At 30.6% G+C, this 20,049-nt stretch overlaps 3 protein-coding genes across 3 annotated transcripts; all 3 read left to right on the top strand.

Moving 5' to 3' along the window:
* The first annotated feature begins 6,524 nt into the window (after positions 1-6,524).
* On the top strand, positions 6,525-8,287 carry LOC140178908 (uncharacterized). The gene is made up of 5 exons (XM_072216136.1): positions 6,525-6,833; positions 7,013-7,225; positions 7,332-7,514; positions 7,611-7,883; positions 7,981-8,287. Exons 1-5 carry the CDS (start codon positions 6,606-6,608, stop codon positions 8,023-8,025), a joined length of 942 nt encoding a protein of 313 aa, XP_072072237.1. The 5' UTR covers positions 6,525-6,605; the 3' UTR covers positions 8,026-8,287.
* Positions 8,288-9,963: 1,676 nt separating this feature from the next.
* On the top strand, positions 9,964-13,405 carry LOC112744561 (UDP-glycosyltransferase 83A1-like). Its single transcript, XM_025794228.3, has 2 exons — positions 9,964-10,582; positions 12,408-13,405. Exons 1-2 carry the CDS (start codon positions 10,102-10,104, stop codon positions 13,253-13,255), a joined length of 1,329 nt encoding a protein of 442 aa, XP_025650013.1. The 5' UTR covers positions 9,964-10,101; the 3' UTR covers positions 13,256-13,405.
* A 1,672-nt stretch (positions 13,406-15,077) lies between these two features.
* On the top strand, positions 15,078-18,237 carry LOC112744560 (UDP-glycosyltransferase 83A1). Its single transcript, XM_025794227.2, has 3 exons — positions 15,078-15,744; positions 16,614-17,045; positions 17,555-18,237. Exons 1-3 carry the CDS (start codon positions 15,258-15,260, stop codon positions 17,986-17,988), a joined length of 1,353 nt encoding a protein of 450 aa, XP_025650012.1. The 5' UTR covers positions 15,078-15,257; the 3' UTR covers positions 17,989-18,237.
* The last annotated feature ends 1,812 nt before the right edge of the window (positions 18,238-20,049 follow it).

The raw sequence follows: 20,049 nt of genomic DNA, 5'->3' as shown, positions 1-20,049 counted from the left end.
AATATTATGTGTTTTTTCTTCTTCTTTGTTTGATTTTTTTTGTTTTTATTCTTATTAAAAGGGTAAAACAAGAAGAAACTTTAGAAGATAAAACAAGAAGAAAAAGACGAATAAGAAAAAAAAAAGAAGATGATGATGATGATAAAAAAGAAGAAGAAGAAGCAGCAAAAGATAAGGAAAAGGAAGAGCACTACAAGAAAAAGGCGTATTTGTAACCAAAAAAATTGTTACAAAACGTCGAAATTTTGAAACAAAAATTTTTTGTAACAAAAAAAGGGGCCGTTGCAGTAAGTCCCGTTACAAAAAATTTTTGTAACGAAAAATAGAACTATTACAATTCAATATGATGTTTTGTAACAATTTTTTCTGATACAAAAAACCAGAAGCCGTTACAAAAGTGGTAACAACTTTTGATCTTCAAGGTATTTTTCATGACAATCTATTTTTTCCTATCAAAAAATTTTGTTACAAAATATAACTTGATTTTGTAATATTTTTTTTCTTTAGTTACAAAAGTAAAATAATTATTTTGTAACAATTTTTTTTCATTAACTAATATATTAACTATTTTATTAAGCAAATCTACATTTATATAATATGTAAAAACATACATAATTCAAACATGCCTCATTTAGCTAAAATTATTTTAAAACAAAATAACATTAGTGAGTACATTGATTAGTTCTACAAGTTATATGTCTTGCACAAGTTCAACCAAAAGTTAAAAGTTCTAACATAGATTAGTGTCTCTATGAATCAAAATATTCTTGAACCCTCAAAATAGCATGTGGTCACCATTTCAGCACTCCTATAAATAAGAAAATCCGAAACAAAAAGTTAGGTGCATAGTCAAAAGAAATATCTTGAGGCAATCAGAAATCATGTAGCAAACAAGGGTTTATTTTGACACAGAAATTTGTCAAATAGAACTTGTTTGCTCAAACAACACAATGCAGTTTAATTGAGCAACCAAATAGGACAACAACCAAATAGTGAATAACAAAACCCAAGCTTCCAGCTTCCAACAACCAAAACAGTGAAGCACTTAACCGGATAATCAATCAATTGAGCTTAGCAACAGTTGAAAACCAAAAGCAATTAAATACCAACTCAATCAATTAATAGAATCAAAGATGAATATTGAAAACAACTTAAGATAAATTTCGGCAGCATTTCAGCAGTAAATTTGCCTATTTCACAATTTCAATCAATCAATTCAAATTCCATATGAATTATTTGAGAGTTAAAAACACAAAAAATCATAATAAATTCATAGGAAGGAAGTAAATAAGCCAATTCCAGCAAGAAAACATGAGGAAACAATTAAAACCAATCCAACCACCAAGAAGTAGAGCAGCACTCAGCAGAACAGCAATCAATGGCCCATCATACAGCACCCAAAACAGTAAAATGAACAAAGGTAATGGATTCAGGCAGCATTCTATTCATTGAAGTCAATAACCATTACACTTGCAAGCAGCAGGGGCACAGCAGTTTATCCATTAATTCAATAGAAAATCAATTAAGCCAAACTAAACAATTTCAGCAACAGATTTATCAATAAAACTAATCTCAGTTCAGCAACCATCATCTACTCCAATACAAACAAGAATAACTCAGCATAATTTCCTTTCTCATTGAATTTAACAATCATTCAACAAGCAAGCAGTGAGGGGAAAAAATCAGCAGCAACCAACAGCAAGTATAGAGCAGCAATAATAACTTAATGTGAGAAATTATTCAACAACAAATGCACACACAAATATAAGGATTACTTAAATGACTTACCGTTTCACTTAAGAGGCTTGTAACAACAGTTTTTTTATCAACTTCTTTCTCATTCTCCCTTTCAGGCTCACTGTCAGTACTGGTAAGAGGTGAAAGTGCTGAAGCACCAAACATGGCTTCGTCATGAGCAGCTTGGATTTGTTCCTCCTTTCTTGCCTTGATAAGAAAATGGATTCGATCTATGTTTAGTCTTCCATACATAGATGATGCATGTATGTTAACAAGGAACAAAACTGACTATTCATGAATATAAGAAGAGGAATATACCTCTATTTTAGAATACCGGAAATTCTGGCCAATTTGCTTGACCAAGAAAGCATCATCTTCAGCCACTGCAGATAGGTGGGCAAATACAGTTAGTTCAATTAAGTTTCAGGCTTCAAGCCAAACCCTAAACCATTACTCATTATCATTTATAAGAAAAAATATCATTGGCATTCAATAATTAAAAGAATCACCATGACTAAGCAATGAACAATTAAAATCAGTAAGTATTGGTGGTATTAACAAGCACACAACAACAGTACTCAACATTGGATCAATTAAAAATGAAGTTTACATTATCAGGATTCAGGTTCATATCACTTCATTTGATTAATTAATTATCAATTGGAAGTGGAGCCCTGTTTTCATAAACCAGTTCAGAGTTTTCAGCAAACAACCGACCTTCCAAGTGACTTATCTAAGTCTACAAAACAGATATGAATATGAAACTTGTACTCACTTAAAATAGACTGATAGATCTTTAAAATCCTTTTGAAATCAACTCAAAATTCTGTTTAAATTAAAAGTTATAGCATTTGGAAGTTGATGCTGCAGAACCAGAAAATCAGAAAAATCTGCAGCAACCACTAAACTTTCAAAAATCATATCTTCCAAACCACTTGGCCAAATTCCCTGAAATTTTTATGGAATATTCAAGACACACTAAAGTTTTACAGAAAAATAGTTTCATCTAAAAATTAGGTCTGGACTACTCCCAAAAAGTCATTCGTTCTGCTACCAATTATGCAGTTTTCTGCAGAAATTCTGCACAAAGTATTTCCAACAACCTCACATACCAATTCCTATATTCAAGCCTAGGATTCATCTAAAACCATATTTCTAACTTTCTTTTGACTAACCAAAGTTTTCCAAGAACTCTTAATTCAATATATCATAATTTCATATCATAGGTGCAACGTAACCATATTATCACAGCATCCATTCTTCAGCATCGATCTCATCTATAACAACATATCTCAAGTTCTGATTCATAAAATCAATTTCCAGCAGCCATAACAACATTCCATACACAAAATCAACATCAACAAGTACTAGCAGCAAGTATAACTTCAAAATACATAACATCATCAATAATCATTACATTAAATCATTAAACCAATCACCAATTACAGCTATGATTCAACTCAATACTAACAATTATTCACACAAAGCAATCATAAACCATTTACAGTTACTCAATTAATTTTATTGGCATTCATATCTTAAATTATTTTTAAAACAAATCCCCTACCTCAGTTAGTCGAAAACCACAAAATTAAGCATGGCTTCAACTTCGTTCTAACCCGCAGCAGCAGCAATAGCCTTAAATCGGATCAGTAACGGCAATGCCAGTGAACAATTTGCAGTGGTATTGACATAACCCTAGCATATTAACATCTCAGCATTCTCAATCAACCATGAAAACAGAACGGTAACAATAAGGATTTTGGAACAAGGACAACTTACTAAAACTTGAAAGGAACAAACGACAGGGAGCAGCAGCAGTAATAGCTTTGTTTAAGCACAAGTAACCCCACGACCACCCATCACGGCAGCAGCGACTTTGGCACACAAGGAGGACAAAAAACAGAGACAAGACTGAGTAACTAACGAAGACAGTGGCTTCAGCAACAGTAGCGGCGACGACTCTCGCCAGTGACGGCGACGAGCTCTCGTAACGTTGACGGCAACTGGGTGCGGCGGCGGTGACAGGATCGGCTTCCCCTCTCTCTCATCTTCGCGCACTGTCTTTCTCTCTTCGAAGTTCGACGGCGGCTGGTCATCGGCGGAGCACAACGGCTCCTCTTCTCCCTGGCGGCGTCTCTGGCTCGCGACGTGCTCTCTCTCCCTCGACGGTGACAGCAGCGACAACGTCTCCCTTTCTTTTCCCCCCTTTCTCCTCTTCGCTCCCTCTGTTTCTTTCTTTCTTTCTTTCTTTTCGTTTGTTTTCAAAAGCAGCTGAGTATTGGGTTTTTGGGAAGGGATGGCGGTGGTGAATGGCAGTAAGACGGTGGGGTAAAAGGGTTAGGGTTTGTGTATAGAATTAGAAATTTTGGATTTAATTTGAGTAAAATATTTTTAATAAAATTAAAGTATAAAGTATTAATATTTGAAAAACTAACTTAATCTCTAAACTTTAAAATGTTATTTTTGATATAAAAATACTTATTGATTCTTAATAAATTACTCTATTGAAAATACATGGTAATACAATTAACTTTCTTTATCTTAAAAAAAAATATTATTTAATCATAAATTTACAAATTAATTTTAATAAAATATTCTAATTAAAGTATTAGAGATAATATAATTAATTTTCTTTGTTTATAAAAATTAAAGTATTAAATTCTAAAATCTAAAATATTTAAACTAAATCATATAAAGTTCTTATTATTTTACATTTGCTAAATTTTATAATTTAAATATAAAATATAATTTAATAATTATAAAATCAGATAAAATCTTAAATTATTTTAAACTCAATTAATCAGAATTTGTTTAATTATCTTTAATAGAATAATTTCAGAGATTAAAATACTTAATGACAAATAAATCTAAATTAGCTCTTAATAAGATCTTCTAAAATTTTTACGTCTTACACACTATATAAAAAATTTTAATTTTTGAAATAAAATAAAATTATTTTAAAAAATATATATACACAATTTTTTTTACTCTTAAAGTGTTTAACACTTTGAAAAAAAAATTGTTATAAAATATACTTATATTTTAGGACAAATAATTAACTTGTTACAAACAATATTGAATTTTATGACAAATTATTTTTTTGTTACAAAATAACTGGAGTTTTTGAAACAGAAAGTTGTTTTGTTACAAAACAATTGGAGTTTTTGAAACAAAAAAATATTTTGAATTTTTGTAACTTATTTTTTTTTTGAAACAAAATATTACAATATTTTGTAACAAAATACCATCTCGTTACAAAAACTAACATAATTTGTAACAAAATAAAACAGGTTGTTACAAAATATTATCATGTTTTGTAACAACTTGTAATATTGTTACAAAACATTATCATTTTGTAACAATCACTAATTATTATTACAAAATACTATTTTTTGTAACAATTTTAAATTTGATACAAATTTTTTGTTACAAATATTCCATTTTCTTGTAGTGGAGGAAGAGTTTTGAATTATGTAGAATTTATTAAAATATAAATACACCGAAATTTTTTAACAATAACACATAAATGTCTTAGTTTTTACACTGAATTTTTGTTACAAAAGCACAAATTTTCAAAATTACACCAAATCTAAGTGAACGAGACCAAATACACCTCAATTAACTCAATTTGAGAATAATACACAAAAATAAATAAATTATCAACAAAACACGTTCAAATTAATTTTAGATCAGGCAACATTATTAATATGGCAAAAATTTTATGATAACGATAACAATAATGACAACAATGATAACGACGATATGTACAAGAAGAAGACGATAATGAGTATAAGGATGATGATAATGATCATGATGCAGAAAAAGGAGGAAAAGAAAGTAGGAAAAAAAATTTTAATAAAAGAAAAAGAGAAAGAGAAAGTGGTGTTAGTAACAGCGATAATAAAAGAGAAAATTAACAGAAAAAAAAAGACAAAATATCAAAAATGAAAAAAAAATATAAATAACTTATTGAATTTAATTGGTTAAATAATTTGTGCGAAGAAATAATTCTATTTCTATTTTAGGTTTGAGTCAAAACAATAATTAACTTCATAAAAAAACATGACAGAATAATATGACAAAACAGAAGTAGCAAAAAAAAAAAAAAAATCTTATCATTGCATCCAAATACTACAAAAGCTAATTGAAAAGAAGTTATTATTATACGCGACTCTAAATTACAATTTGTAAGATAATACTTGAATGATATTATCTCTAATAAAATAAAATTGGATATTTGGATTACTTACTCTTAAAAACACCACTAATCAGCATGCTTTAGCTATTTGTAACACAATTCTCTATTTATTTTATTAATACAATCTTTTAAAAAATAAAAAATAAAAAATAAAAAATATTGGTGTTAGTGAGCACAGAGTAATTATTATAAATTTATAATCAATGAGAGTCAAATATGATACTAATAACCGATCAAAGCTGTGGTCTTCATTGGTTCACCCTTCTCCCGCTTGGAGGAAGCCGGCAAGAACCCCAATGCTGATGCGGTGTAACTGACTTTCCCGCCACTCCAAATACACACGTGCACAATATTCCTAACTACCTCTAACAGATCGAATACAATCCCATGCATCAACAGTAATAAACTCTTCTCAAATCAAGTGCACTGTAAGCAGAAGAACTCCAATGCTGACGTGGTACACAGTTGAGAGTTAGTTACAATTAAGTTGGAATCTGCTGTGGACCGTCTCAAGTTAGTTAGAGTAAGCTAGCCTCTAGAATCAACTAGCCATGCATATATATACCCTCTTAACGCACTGTTATCAATTCATGATACACCTTAAGTCATTTTCTCCATTCTCTCTCTCTCTCTCTCTCTCTCACTTACTTGAGCAACAAGATTCTTCATGGCTTCTCCATCTGCACCTCCGCCGCCTCCTCCTCCTCCTCCTCCTCCGCCTTCACCTCCACCACCGCCTCCACCTGCACTGCCGCCTCCACCTCAAAGTGAAGGTTCTTCGGAAGGCGCCACCAATACTAGGCTTGAGGCTTATGGCATCGATCCTGAAAAGGTCATGGAGCTCTATTTCAAAAATCGTGAAGATTTTTATGAAGATATTTTGAAAATGATTTTGGTAAGATGTGAATTATTCTTTAATAAGAACAACGACATTTTATAAGTTTGTTCAGTGTTACAATTAAATGCATGCACTTCATTCTTTTTTGTGCAGTCCAGAGACTGATTCTGTTTCTGTATTTGAAATATTCATGAAGATTCTTACTTACTTACCTAGATCTATTTTAATTTTTAAAGGACGTGAAACCTGGTCAACGGGTATATGCAACGAAAGCAATTCTTGATGGTTATTATGCGATGAAAGAGTTCGTTGACAGCAAAATCAACCAGACTGAGGTTGAAATCACTGCTCTGGAACATAGGGTTAAGGAATCGAAGCATCTGGTGGAAATGACGAAATCTATAAGTACACTTGCAAAAGTACCTTTTCCTCCTGATCTTGATAAGAAGGCAAGTGTTTTTTCTTGCTTGAGAAATAATAAAGAAATATTAATTATTCTGAAATTAAGACATATATGATTCTGATGAAATTAAAATTTGTGGTGCTGGAGCACAGGCGGTGCCCGGTGATCCTGCCAACTCTAAACCATTTCCACACCGACCTTGTCCCACGTGCTCCCGTAACGACTTACTCTGCTCTCCCAATTGCATGACCTATCGCTTTTACAATGATTGCCTCCTTTGGAGTTTTAGTCCGAGGGACTCTGGTCGTCGTACAACTTTCGACCGCCTTAGAAAGGTACTCAGATGGATTCTTTGACAATATTCAGTCTGTTAAATATTCATATGGATATATACATAGGCTTTCATTTCTTAACAATACCTCAATTTTCAGAGTTTTATGGAGTTTGAAGTCAATCCCCGAAGATTTGAAATAGCAAAAACATTAGCTTATGGAACTTATAGGGGTGCATTCTCTCCTGGCCCTCTTGGCCGTCAACGCGGGTATCAATATTACTATGAGGACCAGCTGAGGCAGAATAACCTTGAACTTGAGGCTGCACGACGTACTCTTCGGGAATTTCGAATTATGCGAGATATACATAACAAGGCAAGTGCTGAAGGTTACAATGCTAGAAATGAAGGCATTCCTGATACTACTGAGCAGGCAAGTCTTTGTTTGTCTTCATATAATTTTGATATCACTAGCTTCTTCACATTGTAAAGTCTTGTAATAATATATGTTTATATATATATTCATGCAGAAACGAAATACCAAAAAGGATAAAGGTAAAAAGGTTCAAAAGTAAGGAAAATGCTGCTGGCAAGTGTAATCAGCTGATGATGTGCGTAATTGGCTCTGTTATAATAAGTGAAGAATTGATTCTTTGACCTTGGTCACAGGGTTTATGCTATGGTGATTCAGCTAGTTACTGATGACACATATTAGCTAGGTTTCAGTTGAATAAGTGATTGGTATAATCCAAAAATTACAGTGTATAATAACTGCTACAATACTTTTTGCTTATACAATTGCACAAATCATTAATAATTCTACATATGTTCATACGATGATCATTCTTGCTTATACAATTGCACAGATCATGCTTGTCCATAATCTCCTGCCATTAGCTTAGGAGCACACAGATCCTTTGCCATAATAAATGCATGTAATTTTTCTGCTATGATTTGTAGTTTGAACTAAGCATGAATGTTTGAAGTAAATTCAACGAACCCCCAGCTAGCTATTGTCATTTTTATTGGGTCGCATTTATATATGAAGAAAACAAAGTAGAACTCTTTTGACACTTTGTAAATAATACTAAATAAGAATGATATTTGCTGTTTGTGATTAAAATAAAAATATTTTAAACTTTTAATATATTAAATTTATTACAAATTTAATCTGTGCCTTTATTATAGCTAGCCAGCAAAATCCAGATTCTCTTAGTATCTTTTTTTATTTTTATTATTTTAGTATTTTCAAATTAACCTTTCTGAATGTAATTATATTTAAGTAAATTAATTTAAAAAATTTATCACATTTCCTAAGCGACAATGATTAATTTAAACTAGAAAAAATATTTTAAAATCATCACTAATTAAAATCATAGGGCATTGTTATATATTTGAAATTAGTGAGAGTGATTAATAAGTTATTATTATTATTATTAAATGTTTGTAATATATATGTCTATTATTGTTCTTATAAATACTACTATAATTGAATTCATATAGATTTATTCAGTTTGTATGGGGCTAATAAGGTTGGTTGGTAGCTGGGTGGTAGTTAGGAATAATATATATGTATAGATCTGATGAATCATGAGTAGATAGATGCCACTATTCAATTACTCACAACTACACACTCATCAATTACATGCATATTATTCATTGATCTTTGACATCAAGAAAACATCATGCAACAGAGAACTGATTTGGCTGAATGCAATAAACAATTGAATTCACATAACATGACTATAACTGGTGCTCACTGGACACTCGTCTTAAAAGCCTGGTCCACTTCCAACCCAACTATGGGACGTGCTTTTCAGTCTTTATATATTAGCTTCTTTTTCTCTTTCTCTAATTTCTCACTATAACATCAATTAATTCATTTCTTTTTTCATTCCAACCAATTAACAATTTAACACTATTATTTTGGGATGTATTTTTATTCTAAATTATTATCATTCTGATTTAATGGTTGGTTTTATATATTGTTAATGTTCAATGTGTATACGAGCAACTCCAAATAGGGAAAAAAGATTAATTTAGTGCACTACTACTACAAGTGCGGCAAATGTTATATCACCAAGGAGTAATTGAACCAGCTACCTTTGTACGAAAAAATCAAGACATGTTTCTATCAACACGCTGCATAGCTAGCAGGGCCAACTTGTGGGCAGGGATCAACGACCATGGCGGCAAAAAAAAAAAACACAAACATTTTTATTTTATTTTATGCATCAAACTTTCTATTTACTGAAAGCCAAATATTTTAACGAAATTAAAGATACGAGATGCACAATAATAAATGCGTATTTACTTTAAAAAAAAATAAATCTAGAAATAAAGGTTTTTTCCTATTAATATTGGTTTTTTTAAAAAAAATCCAGAATACTTAAAAAACTTTTGAAATTAATTAATAAAAAGTATATATATTCATGCTTCTGCCTTGTGATATATAAATTTATCTCATTCAAACGTATTTATCTTAAAGAAATTTAAAGAGATAATTACGAGGATAATTTTGGAGATATATAGTAAACTGAAGAGGTGATCAATAGCAACAAGTACAACCGTTTGAATTCCCTCACTATAAAACACCCATTACTCATCATCAGATCTTCATTATTTCAAAAAATTAAATTTTCAACCACATTATGGGTGTCCCTCATTTTCTGGCAATACCATATCCTGTTCAAGGACATATTAATCCCCTTATCCAATTGTGTCATGTCCTAGCCAAATATGGCAAAGTCACTTTCCTCAACACTCATTTCAACCACAAAAGAACCACCACCATTTCCTGCGGCGGCGGCAACCCTAACATAAACTACGTGTCACTTCCTGATGGGTTGGAAGCTGATGATGATAGGAGTGATAGGGAGAAGCAACTGCTATCTATAAAGAGAACCATGCCTCCTTTGCTTCCTAAGCTCATAGAAGATGTGAATGCTTTGCATGATGTTGAGAACAAAATCAGTTGTATCATTGTTACTGGGAATATGGGTTGGGCCTTGGAACTTGGTTACAATTTGGGAATTAAAGGGGCTTATCTTTGGACTGCTTCAGCTACTTCCTTGGCTTGTTGTTCTTCCATTCCAAACCTTCTTCTTCGTGGAATTATTCACTCTTCAGATGGTAAGAAATTAAAACTATATATTATATAATTATGGATTTATTTTTGTTACTTTAATTTTATTTTCATATTATGTCTAAACAAAACACTAACAATATATCATTGTAATAAAACCATTGTAATAAAACCGCTCATCTAAAAAATTTAACTGATATGAAGAGACAATATAAATAATTATGTCTCTAATATTTTCTCCCAAACGCAACTTACTCTAGATATATATTGTTATCTTACGAAAAATAACTGATTTTCAGTTACACCTGCTATTTATAAAATTATCTAAGCATATAAATTTAATTATTGGATGATAGGATACAATTTTTTATGTTGTTAATGTATTGAAATAAAAATGTTATAAATTATCCTTATAAAATAGTTTTCTAAATCATACAAATATAAGAATCTCGTTCGATAAATTTTTTCTCATGAACTGGTTTCCTTTCCTATATGAAAATTGTTATTATTCAGACTAAATTATGTTGTTACGTTGTGATCTATTATATAAACTAAGTTATACACTCATTCATTAAGATTAAATTTCCTTTTAATTAAAGGTTTCTTTTTTAATATAGTTAAACTTTTTCCGCTCATCTTTAATTTGTTTTTTTATTATTATATTGTTGTTTCCTTTTTTTCATTTTCCTCCTGATTTTTGTACAACTATATACTATATAGAGTTTTCACAAACTCAAATTTATTCATGGTTTAATTTGGTCTACTAATTTTTTAACAAGGACTGATCATGTCTAACACACTAGGAATAAAATTTTAGGACAAAACAAAAATAAGCATGTATATAATCCACTTGAAACTGGTCTTCCCGACAAAAACAAAAATATTTAATAATAAAAAAATTAATTAAAAATAATCATAACTTATTTTATTTACTATTAATTATTATAATTAATAAATATTAAATAGACTGATTCTTTTGTCCCTCTAATATTATCGGACAAAAATAAACATTATTAATTGACAGCTACACATAGTGGCGGCAACGTGATTAATTGGGTGTTTCCATGTTGACGTTGTTTCTTTTGCTACCACATATTCCTATTTCAGATATATAGCACATGATTCACATATTTTAAATATTTAATTCCACTGCTACACATATTATTTCAATGTATACTTGACTTCCAGTGAATGTACAGTATAATATATATCTACAGGCTTTTCTAATACCATCTAATTATCTTGTTGTATTTTAATAATGTTATATGTATTATTTTTATGTATGTTTTTATTTTTAATATTAAAAATAATTGATAAGAATAAAATAAAATAAAACATATAGACAAAAAATAATAATAATAGACATTATCTTTAATTTCCAACTTGTCCTTAGTTAATTGGTAGTTAATGATGTGAATCAGCTCTATCTTCTCAAAATTAGGAAAACATTTGTAATTTTCTTTTAAGATACATTATTAAATGTATGTTTTGTATATATTATGCACAGTCATTAAATTTTGTTTTTATATACGAGATTTAACAATTATAAAAAAATGAGTTATTATTACATGAATTTTTTTATAAAATATGTATTAAATGTGTTTTTATTTTAAGAATACATTCTTTGCAAAACTTAAAATAATAAATCAGAGCACGTAAATCATTAAATAATTTTAGGTGAAAACTCATGTGCATTTGACTTCACGTGAAGTTGATACTTGAGAGCTGTTAAATAATTTAATTAATTTGACTAAATTTTTATCTAACGGTTCTCAGATATCAACTTCACGTGAAGTCGACTTCACCTGAGTTTTTACCATAATTTTATATTTACTACAATTATCTGAAATAATTTGTTTTTGGTATTTGCAGGACAACCCACCAAGAAACAAGAAATTCAGATTTTGCCCACAATGCCTACAATAAACTCTTCAGACCTACCATGGCTTAGCATAGGTACCACCTTCTTCACTCATCTTCTTACAAGCATTGAGAACATGAAGCTTGGAGAATGGTGGCTATGCAACACTGCTTATGATCTTGAGCCTGGATCATTTTCCATGTCACAAAAGTTCCTACCAATTGGTCCATTAATGGAAATTAATGACACCAACAAATGTTCATTTTGGCAAGAAGACACAACTTGTCTAGAATGGTTGGATCAACAACAACCTCAATCAGTTATATATGTTGCATTTGGAAGCATGGCGGTTGTGGAACCAAACCAACTTAAAGAATTAGGGTTAGCACTTGATCTTATTAACAAGCCTTTTCTTTGGGTTGTGCGTCCTTGTAGCAATTTAGAAAACACATTTCCTATTGAATTTCAAGGACATAAAGGTAAAATTGTAAGTTGGTCTCCACAAAATAAGGTACTAAATCATCCCGCGATTGCTTGCTTTATAAGTCATTGCGGGTGGAATTCTACCATGGAAGGTATTTGTGGCGGTGTTCCTTTTTTGTGTTGGCCATTTTTCGCGGACCAATTTGTTAACAAGGCTTATATTTGTGGTGTTTGGAAGATTGGAATTGAATTAGAGAAGGATGATGAAAGTGGATTGATATTAAGGGAAGAGATAAAGAAGAAGGTGGAGCAATTGCTTGGGAATGAAGGAATAAGAGCAAGGTCTATGAAGCTGAAGGAATTGACCATGAATAACATAGTACCAGGTGGTCAATCTTCAAAGAATATCCAAAAGTTTATCAATTGGGCCAAGTGATTAATAAATTTTTGGATCATACAAATATAGTATGGAAATAATTATTGTTCTAGTCTAGTTATTAATTTCCCTTTTTTAAGTTTTGATTATAATGTTATATAGTACTTATTTTGCCATTAATTTCATTGAATTGGTAATCACCCAATATATATGCCATCCTATGATTTTTATTTATTTTTTCTTTTTTTAATCTATATTAAAAGCAATATTAAAAGAAAAAATTATAGTGTTCATTGACAAAAAAAAAAAAAATAATACGTACATCTATGTAGATTTAAGGTTAATTTAGATTTACATTTAAAAAAATTATTTATCTTTTAAAAAAATAAATATTTTAAAATATTTATTTATTTTTTTAAATAAAGTATTATTAATTTTTAAAAAATAAATTATTTATTTTTTAATATTTTTTAAAAAAAATATATCTAAATATATTTAAAATTTAATAAATATATTTTTATTTAAATAAGTTTATCCAACCCACGCCTAGTTTGGTTTGTTTCTTTTTCTTATAGAAACTTGCGAAGTTGATAAAATATGTATGGCTATATGTATATATATATATAGCTTGATGCTGACCTTTACTGCAAACGTAAGCGCATACGTTCTTCACAGAACATAGAACATAAGATGATTAATATCACGTTAATATTATGATACTGTCTCCTACTAGTTCTGTTGACTTAATTATTCATATACTTCGTATCAATCTTACAATATGTTTACGAAAATACTGATTGCTTTATTATGGATGCGAAGGAAAAAGAAACTTAATTACCCACGTTTCTAATGTGTTTCAAAATTCTTTTTGGCTTTAATTTCTAAGGATAATTTTTAAAAAATTATAGCAATAATGTTTGGTGAAACAAACTAATTAAAAGTTATTTTCAATAAACAAGCATTACAACATACAATAGTATTTAAAAAATTTCTTTGGAAAGTTAAAATGACTATATATAGTAGATATAAATATAACAAAAAATAAATATTTTCTGAATTTTCTACTTTTAATATATATATTATTATGCTAATCTTTTAATTTTAAAAACATAAACTAACTTTAAAAGTTATTTCGTTTCATGCCTTTTACTTTTAAAAATACTCATAGTTTTTCAAAAACAAAAATCATAAAGACATAAACATTTTAATGTACTAAACACAAAATACGAATTTACGAAAATACTAATATGCTTTAATTATGGATGCGAAGTTAAAATGCTACGAAAATAATTAGCGTATATCTAGGGCATCACTACTTAAAAGATTCAATAATGAAAATTTTATATTAAATCTCACTTTAGAGAATTATATTTTTTTTTTATTATCATTTTCGTATTCAAACAGAAAAGTACTTTGATCTGTCTCCGGTTGGTGCCTGGCCATATACTCCAATTTCAACCGATGAAAAGTCTTATACTTTAATTAATTACTAAATTACCAAATTATGGCAACATTTTTTTATCGCAACAAACCGATTTACAAGTGTTCGTAGACCAAAAGGTTTCCACTTCTTTAATTTGGGCCCCGTTGAATTCAGATGAAGAGATGTAGTAATCAATTTTTATTTTGATGTCTATAAATCTAGAATCAAATTGGTCACACACATTAAATAACGGATAATAATAACTCAAAATTACTTTATCCAATTTAATATTTATAATTATATATTATTTAATTATTTCAACAATAATTAAGTAATGTAAAATAAATTAAAGTAAATAATAATTAAATAATATAAAATAAAATAATTTTAGACTATGATCTATGTGGGGTGTAATATGTCACCATAATATCAATAGACAGTTACATCCATTTAGTATTCATCGGAATTATTGAAGCCTCGTGTTTGGACTTTGGTCTACTATTCTTGTGTTCCAAGTTCCAACAATTATATATATATATATAAGAACAATCACAAGGGATATATATATTCATATCCACCAATAATTTACATATATATAATTCAATCAATAATTTATTCTTCTTAATTTTGAGAATAATAATGGGAATTATCCCTCACTTTCTTGTTATACCATTTCCAGTGTTAGGACACATTAATCCCCTAACACAATTCTCTAATGTTCTAACCAAACATGGTTGCAAGGTCACTTTCTTACACACTGAATTCAGCCACAAGAGAGCTAAAATCTCTGAGGATGATGATGGTGGTTCCCAAGATCACATTAAATATGTGACACTCCCAGATGGTTTGGACCATGAAGATGATAGAAGTGACCATGTTAAGGTTCTTTTTTCTATGAAAAAAACAATGCCTTCTTTGCTTCCAAAGCTCATAGAAGATATCAATTCTTTGGATGCTAACAACAAGATCAGTTGTATTGTTGCCACAATTAATATGGGTTGGGCCTTGGAAGTTGGTCGCAAATTGGGAATCAAATGTGCTCTTCTATTTCCAGGTTCAGCAACTACAATGGCTTCAGTTCATTGTCTCCCAAAGCTCATGGAGGAAGGAATTGTTGATTCTGATGGTATGAATATAGTACTATTTATATATTCTTGTATATACTATTGTTTAATGGGTGATTTTCTGAGCTACTTATTTTTATTTTAATTAATTTACATTATTAGAAATTCGATTTTTTCGGACGAATTTTGAGATGAATGTCGAACAAATTCGAGAAAAAATTTTTCTTTCTATGAAATTTGAGTGATTTTAACTAGGTTAAATTATTCCGTTAGTTTCTATAATTACACTAAATTTATAATTAAGTTTTTATATATCTTTTTAATTGAATCTCTATATTATTTTTAATTTTGTAATTATATATTTTTACATAAAAAATTATTAAAATTAACTGAATATTTTTTTAAAAAAATATGCAGTCAAATATCTAATTAAGTTTTTAATTGTAGATATCTTTAATTTTTACAAAGAAATATTCAGTTAATTCTAATATTTTTTACAATAAAAATGACCTAATTACAAAATTAAAAATAGTATAGAGATTTAATAAAAAAAATATAAAAACCTAATTACAAATTTGGTTAAATTACAAGACCAACAGAATATTTAAACATTTTAACTATTCATCTCAATTATAAAAAACATATATAATGGTAAAAAATTATGTATAATTATCTTTATATAAAGTTGATAATTAAAAATTGTTAAATGATAATTTAATTAAATATATCAAATTATTTAATAAATATCCAAGATCAAATTCACATAAAAACAATTGCATATAAGTATTTACCGTATATAATATATTAACTAAAATCTTACAACTAAATTTATTGGAACATTGATATTTTTAGAGCATTTGAAAAATTTTCAAAACTATATACTGTATTCAATTTATTGATATGTATTTTCTTTGCAATGATATTATTGCAGGAAACATCACCAAAACACAGGAAATTCAATTTTCTCCACTGATGCCTATGATGGACGCAAAAAACTTTGCATGGGGTACCATTGGAAAGGCCTTCTTCGATCATCTTTATCAGGAAGAGATACAACTTCTCAACTTAGCAGAGTGGTGGCTTTGCAATAGTGCCTATGATCTTGAACCAGGAGCATTCTCCATGTCTCCAAAGTTCCTATCAATTGGACCATTGATTGAAAGTGACAACAATAACAAAAACAAAAGTTCTTCATTTTGGCAAGAAGACACAACATGCTTAGAATGGTTGGATCAACAACAACCTCAATCTGTTGTATATGTTTCATTTGGTAGCTTGGCAGTTATGGAATCCAACCAACTCAAAGAACTAGCACTTGCACTTGATCTCATTGACAAGCCTTTTCTTTGGGTTGTACGACCAGGTATATATGTAATCAGTAAATATTTTAATTATATATATTCTTTTTTCTTGAAAATTTCTTATTTTGAGAATAATTTATTAAACCAAAATGTGTAAAATTTTTTATTCTATCTGTAATAATCCTTTGATTTCTACTATATATTCTTTAAGACAACTTTTTATATCCAAAATAATTTTGAAACAATTATTGTAAATGTTGTTAAAGATGAAATTAATATAAAAAAGATATTTACATGTAAAAAATTAGTCACTAAATCAGTTTTATATATTATTTTATATGTTATATTTTTAATAAATATTTTTATATTTTATATAAATTATTAATTTATTGGTTGATTATTTTTTGTGTACACATATTATTGATGAATTAATATATATATATATTATTTAATCTATATTACTGCATTCATATTTCTTTTTTATGTTTTAATGAAACCCTCATACGTACCCATTGTGTATGTCACATTGTATTTATTAATTAATAGGTGTTTGTATTTATGCGATATACAGATAATATGAATAGCGAAAGAAACAACAAATACCCAGATGAATTTCATGGAAGAAAAGGCAAAATTGTTGATTGGGCTCCCCAGAAAAAAGTATTAAACCACCCTGCTATTGCTTGCTTCATAAGTCATTGTGGTTGGAATTCTACTATTGAAGGTGTGTATAGTGGTGTTCCCTTCTTGTGCTGGCCATTTTTCAGTGATCAATTTTGGGATGAATCATATATTTGTAATGTTTGGAAAGTTGGGTTGGGATTGAACAAGGATGACAATGGATTCATATCAAAGGAAGAGATAAAGAAGAAGGTGTTGCAATTGCTTGGTGATAAAGCCATAAGGGAAAGGTCTTTGAAATTGAAACAAGTGACTAGGAATAACCTAACTGAAGGTGGCCAATCTACAAAGAATCTTCAAAATTTTGTCAATTGGGCAAAGTAATTGCATTATTGGAATTTTTTTTTTTTTGTTGCCTGTATTAAGTTGAAAATTCATTATTATGTTTGATAGAATAAACATATAGCTGAGATGTGATGATATTTTCCCATCTTGCTATAATAATAAAGTTAATAAAAAGTAGCAAAGGTAAAAAGTGGTGTTGCCTTAACTTATATCAATAATTCATCACTATATATAGGTGAAATTTTCCAATAGTTATAGTGGAATCATATAAGAGAAAGTGTTATGAAATTATTGTCTCAAAAAATTTAAATTGATAAAAAGAGGTGTTATATCTATAACATGCATGTTTAATTTTTTAATGCAAAAGTCTCACTTAAGTTTCGAAAGCTTTCTAAGAAGCTTTGAATCTAACACATAAATGAAAGCAGAAGCGTGTTGAATGAATGCAGAGAAGAATTGAAAGAAATTGGGAAACAAGAAACAGTAACTAACGCCAAACAGAATTATAACACCTAAAAACAGAATAGCTATGCAAATATATAAGTTTGAAGCATAATTATGTATAGACTTTTTTTTTTTTTTAAACTGCTTGATACTTAATTTCTCTTTTTAGGAAGATAATAATAATAATCATCATCATCATCATCATCATCATCATCATCATCATCATCATCATCATCATCATCATCATCATCATCATCATCATCATCATCATCATCATCATCATCATCAAACTTTAAACATTTTAGTTATAATAAGCTCTATATCATGTTATCAAAGGCAGAGTTAGAATTTTATGAAGAGGGGCCAATAAACTAATATACATAGAATATAAAAATACACACATCAATATCAATATATAGAATCATAATTGTTCGTCACCTGGTGTTCTCAGATAGTCGGGTGGTGATGAGTAGGAGAGAGGGAGAGACTCGGGCGGATGTGGAGCAAGGGCTGTGGTGTGCTGGCGACGCCGGAAGTTGGACGGAACGCGTGGGGGGTGGCCACCTGCAAGGACACTCCGACGATCAAGTCAGAGTCCGTACCAAAGGATAGCCGAATTAGGTAAGGGTGTGACATACCTTGGGGGGAGAGCTGTCCTCTCCCCTTATATACTATGTTGTGGGTGGGCCTAGTGATAGTCTAGCCCATTGGTAGAGAAGCTGTGAGCTGTCGTACTCAACGTGGGCAGGTCGTCCCAGACTTCAGGTCGGGATGCCGGGCGCCGCCCCGAGGACACCGACTCGGGTGGTAGCATGCTTTGGGTAGTAGGTTGGTCGGGTCCTGAGTCGGGTGTTAGGGACCGACCCGTTGAACCTCTGTGCTGGAGGTTTGGGCCTGGGCGGGGCGGTGTTCCGACCCGGCGACTTCTTGGGCTGGACTTGGCAGTCCGTAACAGTGCCTCCAACGCGCCAGCCTTGAGGTTTGGGACTCGTGGCTGGGCGCGTTTATCCTATTCGCCAAGGCGGCAAACTTTCTTCCTTTTCGGGAACTCGTTGATGGCGCTTCGTGTCCCTCACGCGTGGTCGCTTCGACCCTTGTGCTGCTTTCTTGGCTTGTGCTGGGCATTAAATGCCCATCATTGATTTGAAATTTTGGGTGAAATGACGAATGTGCCCCTGCCTTTTGGCGCTCTTCCTCGGCGGTTACGCTTTTCTCTCCTTATTTTTTATTTTGTAACCCCCTCTCCCCTCTACTCTTCTTTTTCCTCATCCTCTAGTTCCTTCGTGTTGCTGCTGCTCCTGCTTCTGCTTCTTGCTGCGCTTGAATATTCTTGCTTCCAGTGCCCTTTATTCCTTTCTGGGTTCCTCATTCCTATCTGTTTCTTGCATATTCTGCTTTCCTAGTAAGTTTTCATGGTTTTTCCTTTTTGGTTGCTTCTTTCTTTTAGTTTTTGTGCATTCTTGTTTGTGTATACCTGGGTTTTTGTGTTTTCCTTATCTTTTTTTCTTCTAGAGGGGGTGCCACTGGATTTTTCCTGGATTTTTCTTACATTCTGGGTTGGTATAGGGGGGCCTAGAGGGTGATTCGTAGTTTTCCTTTCGCTTTTACTATTTTGAGGGTTTTCGACTTCCCGTGTTGACTAAGTGGTGCCCCCGC

The sequence above is a fragment of the Arachis hypogaea genome, chromosome 14 (assembly GCF_003086295.3).
Source record: "Arachis hypogaea cultivar Tifrunner chromosome 14, arahy.Tifrunner.gnm2.J5K5, whole genome shotgun sequence".
Lineage (NCBI taxonomy): Eukaryota > Viridiplantae > Streptophyta > Magnoliopsida > Fabales > Fabaceae > Arachis > Arachis hypogaea.
This window is presented reverse-complemented; position numbering and strand designations above follow the sequence as displayed.

What these genes read in the sequence shown, in the direction of transcription:
- LOC112744560 (XM_025794227.2), top strand. Translation starts at nt 15,258, where the DNA reads ATGGGAATTATCCCTCACTTTCTTGTTATACCATTTCCAGTGTTAGGA. An exon ending in AGGAATTGTTGATTCTGATG is followed by an intron (nt 15,745 to 16,613) that starts GTATGAATATAG and finishes ATATTATTGCAG; the next exon opens with GAAACATCACCAAAACACAG. An exon ending in TCTTTGGGTTGTACGACCAG is followed by an intron (nt 17,046 to 17,554) that starts GTATATATGTAA and finishes TGCGATATACAG; the next exon opens with ATAATATGAATAGCGAAAGA.
- LOC140178908 (XM_072216136.1), top strand. Translation starts at nt 6,606, where the DNA reads ATGGCTTCTCCATCTGCACCTCCGCCGCCTCCTCCTCCTCCTCCTCCT. An exon ending in CTCCTGATCTTGATAAGAAG is followed by an intron (nt 7,226 to 7,331) that starts GCAAGTGTTTTT and finishes GCTGGAGCACAG; the next exon opens with GCGGTGCCCGGTGATCCTGC. An exon ending in TTCCTGATACTACTGAGCAG is followed by an intron (nt 7,884 to 7,980) that starts GCAAGTCTTTGT and finishes ATATTCATGCAG; the next exon opens with AAACGAAATACCAAAAAGGA.
- LOC112744561 (XM_025794228.3), top strand. Translation starts at nt 10,102, where the DNA reads ATGGGTGTCCCTCATTTTCTGGCAATACCATATCCTGTTCAAGGACAT. An exon ending in AATTATTCACTCTTCAGATG is followed by an intron (nt 10,583 to 12,407) that starts GTAAGAAATTAA and finishes TGGTATTTGCAG; the next exon opens with GACAACCCACCAAGAAACAA.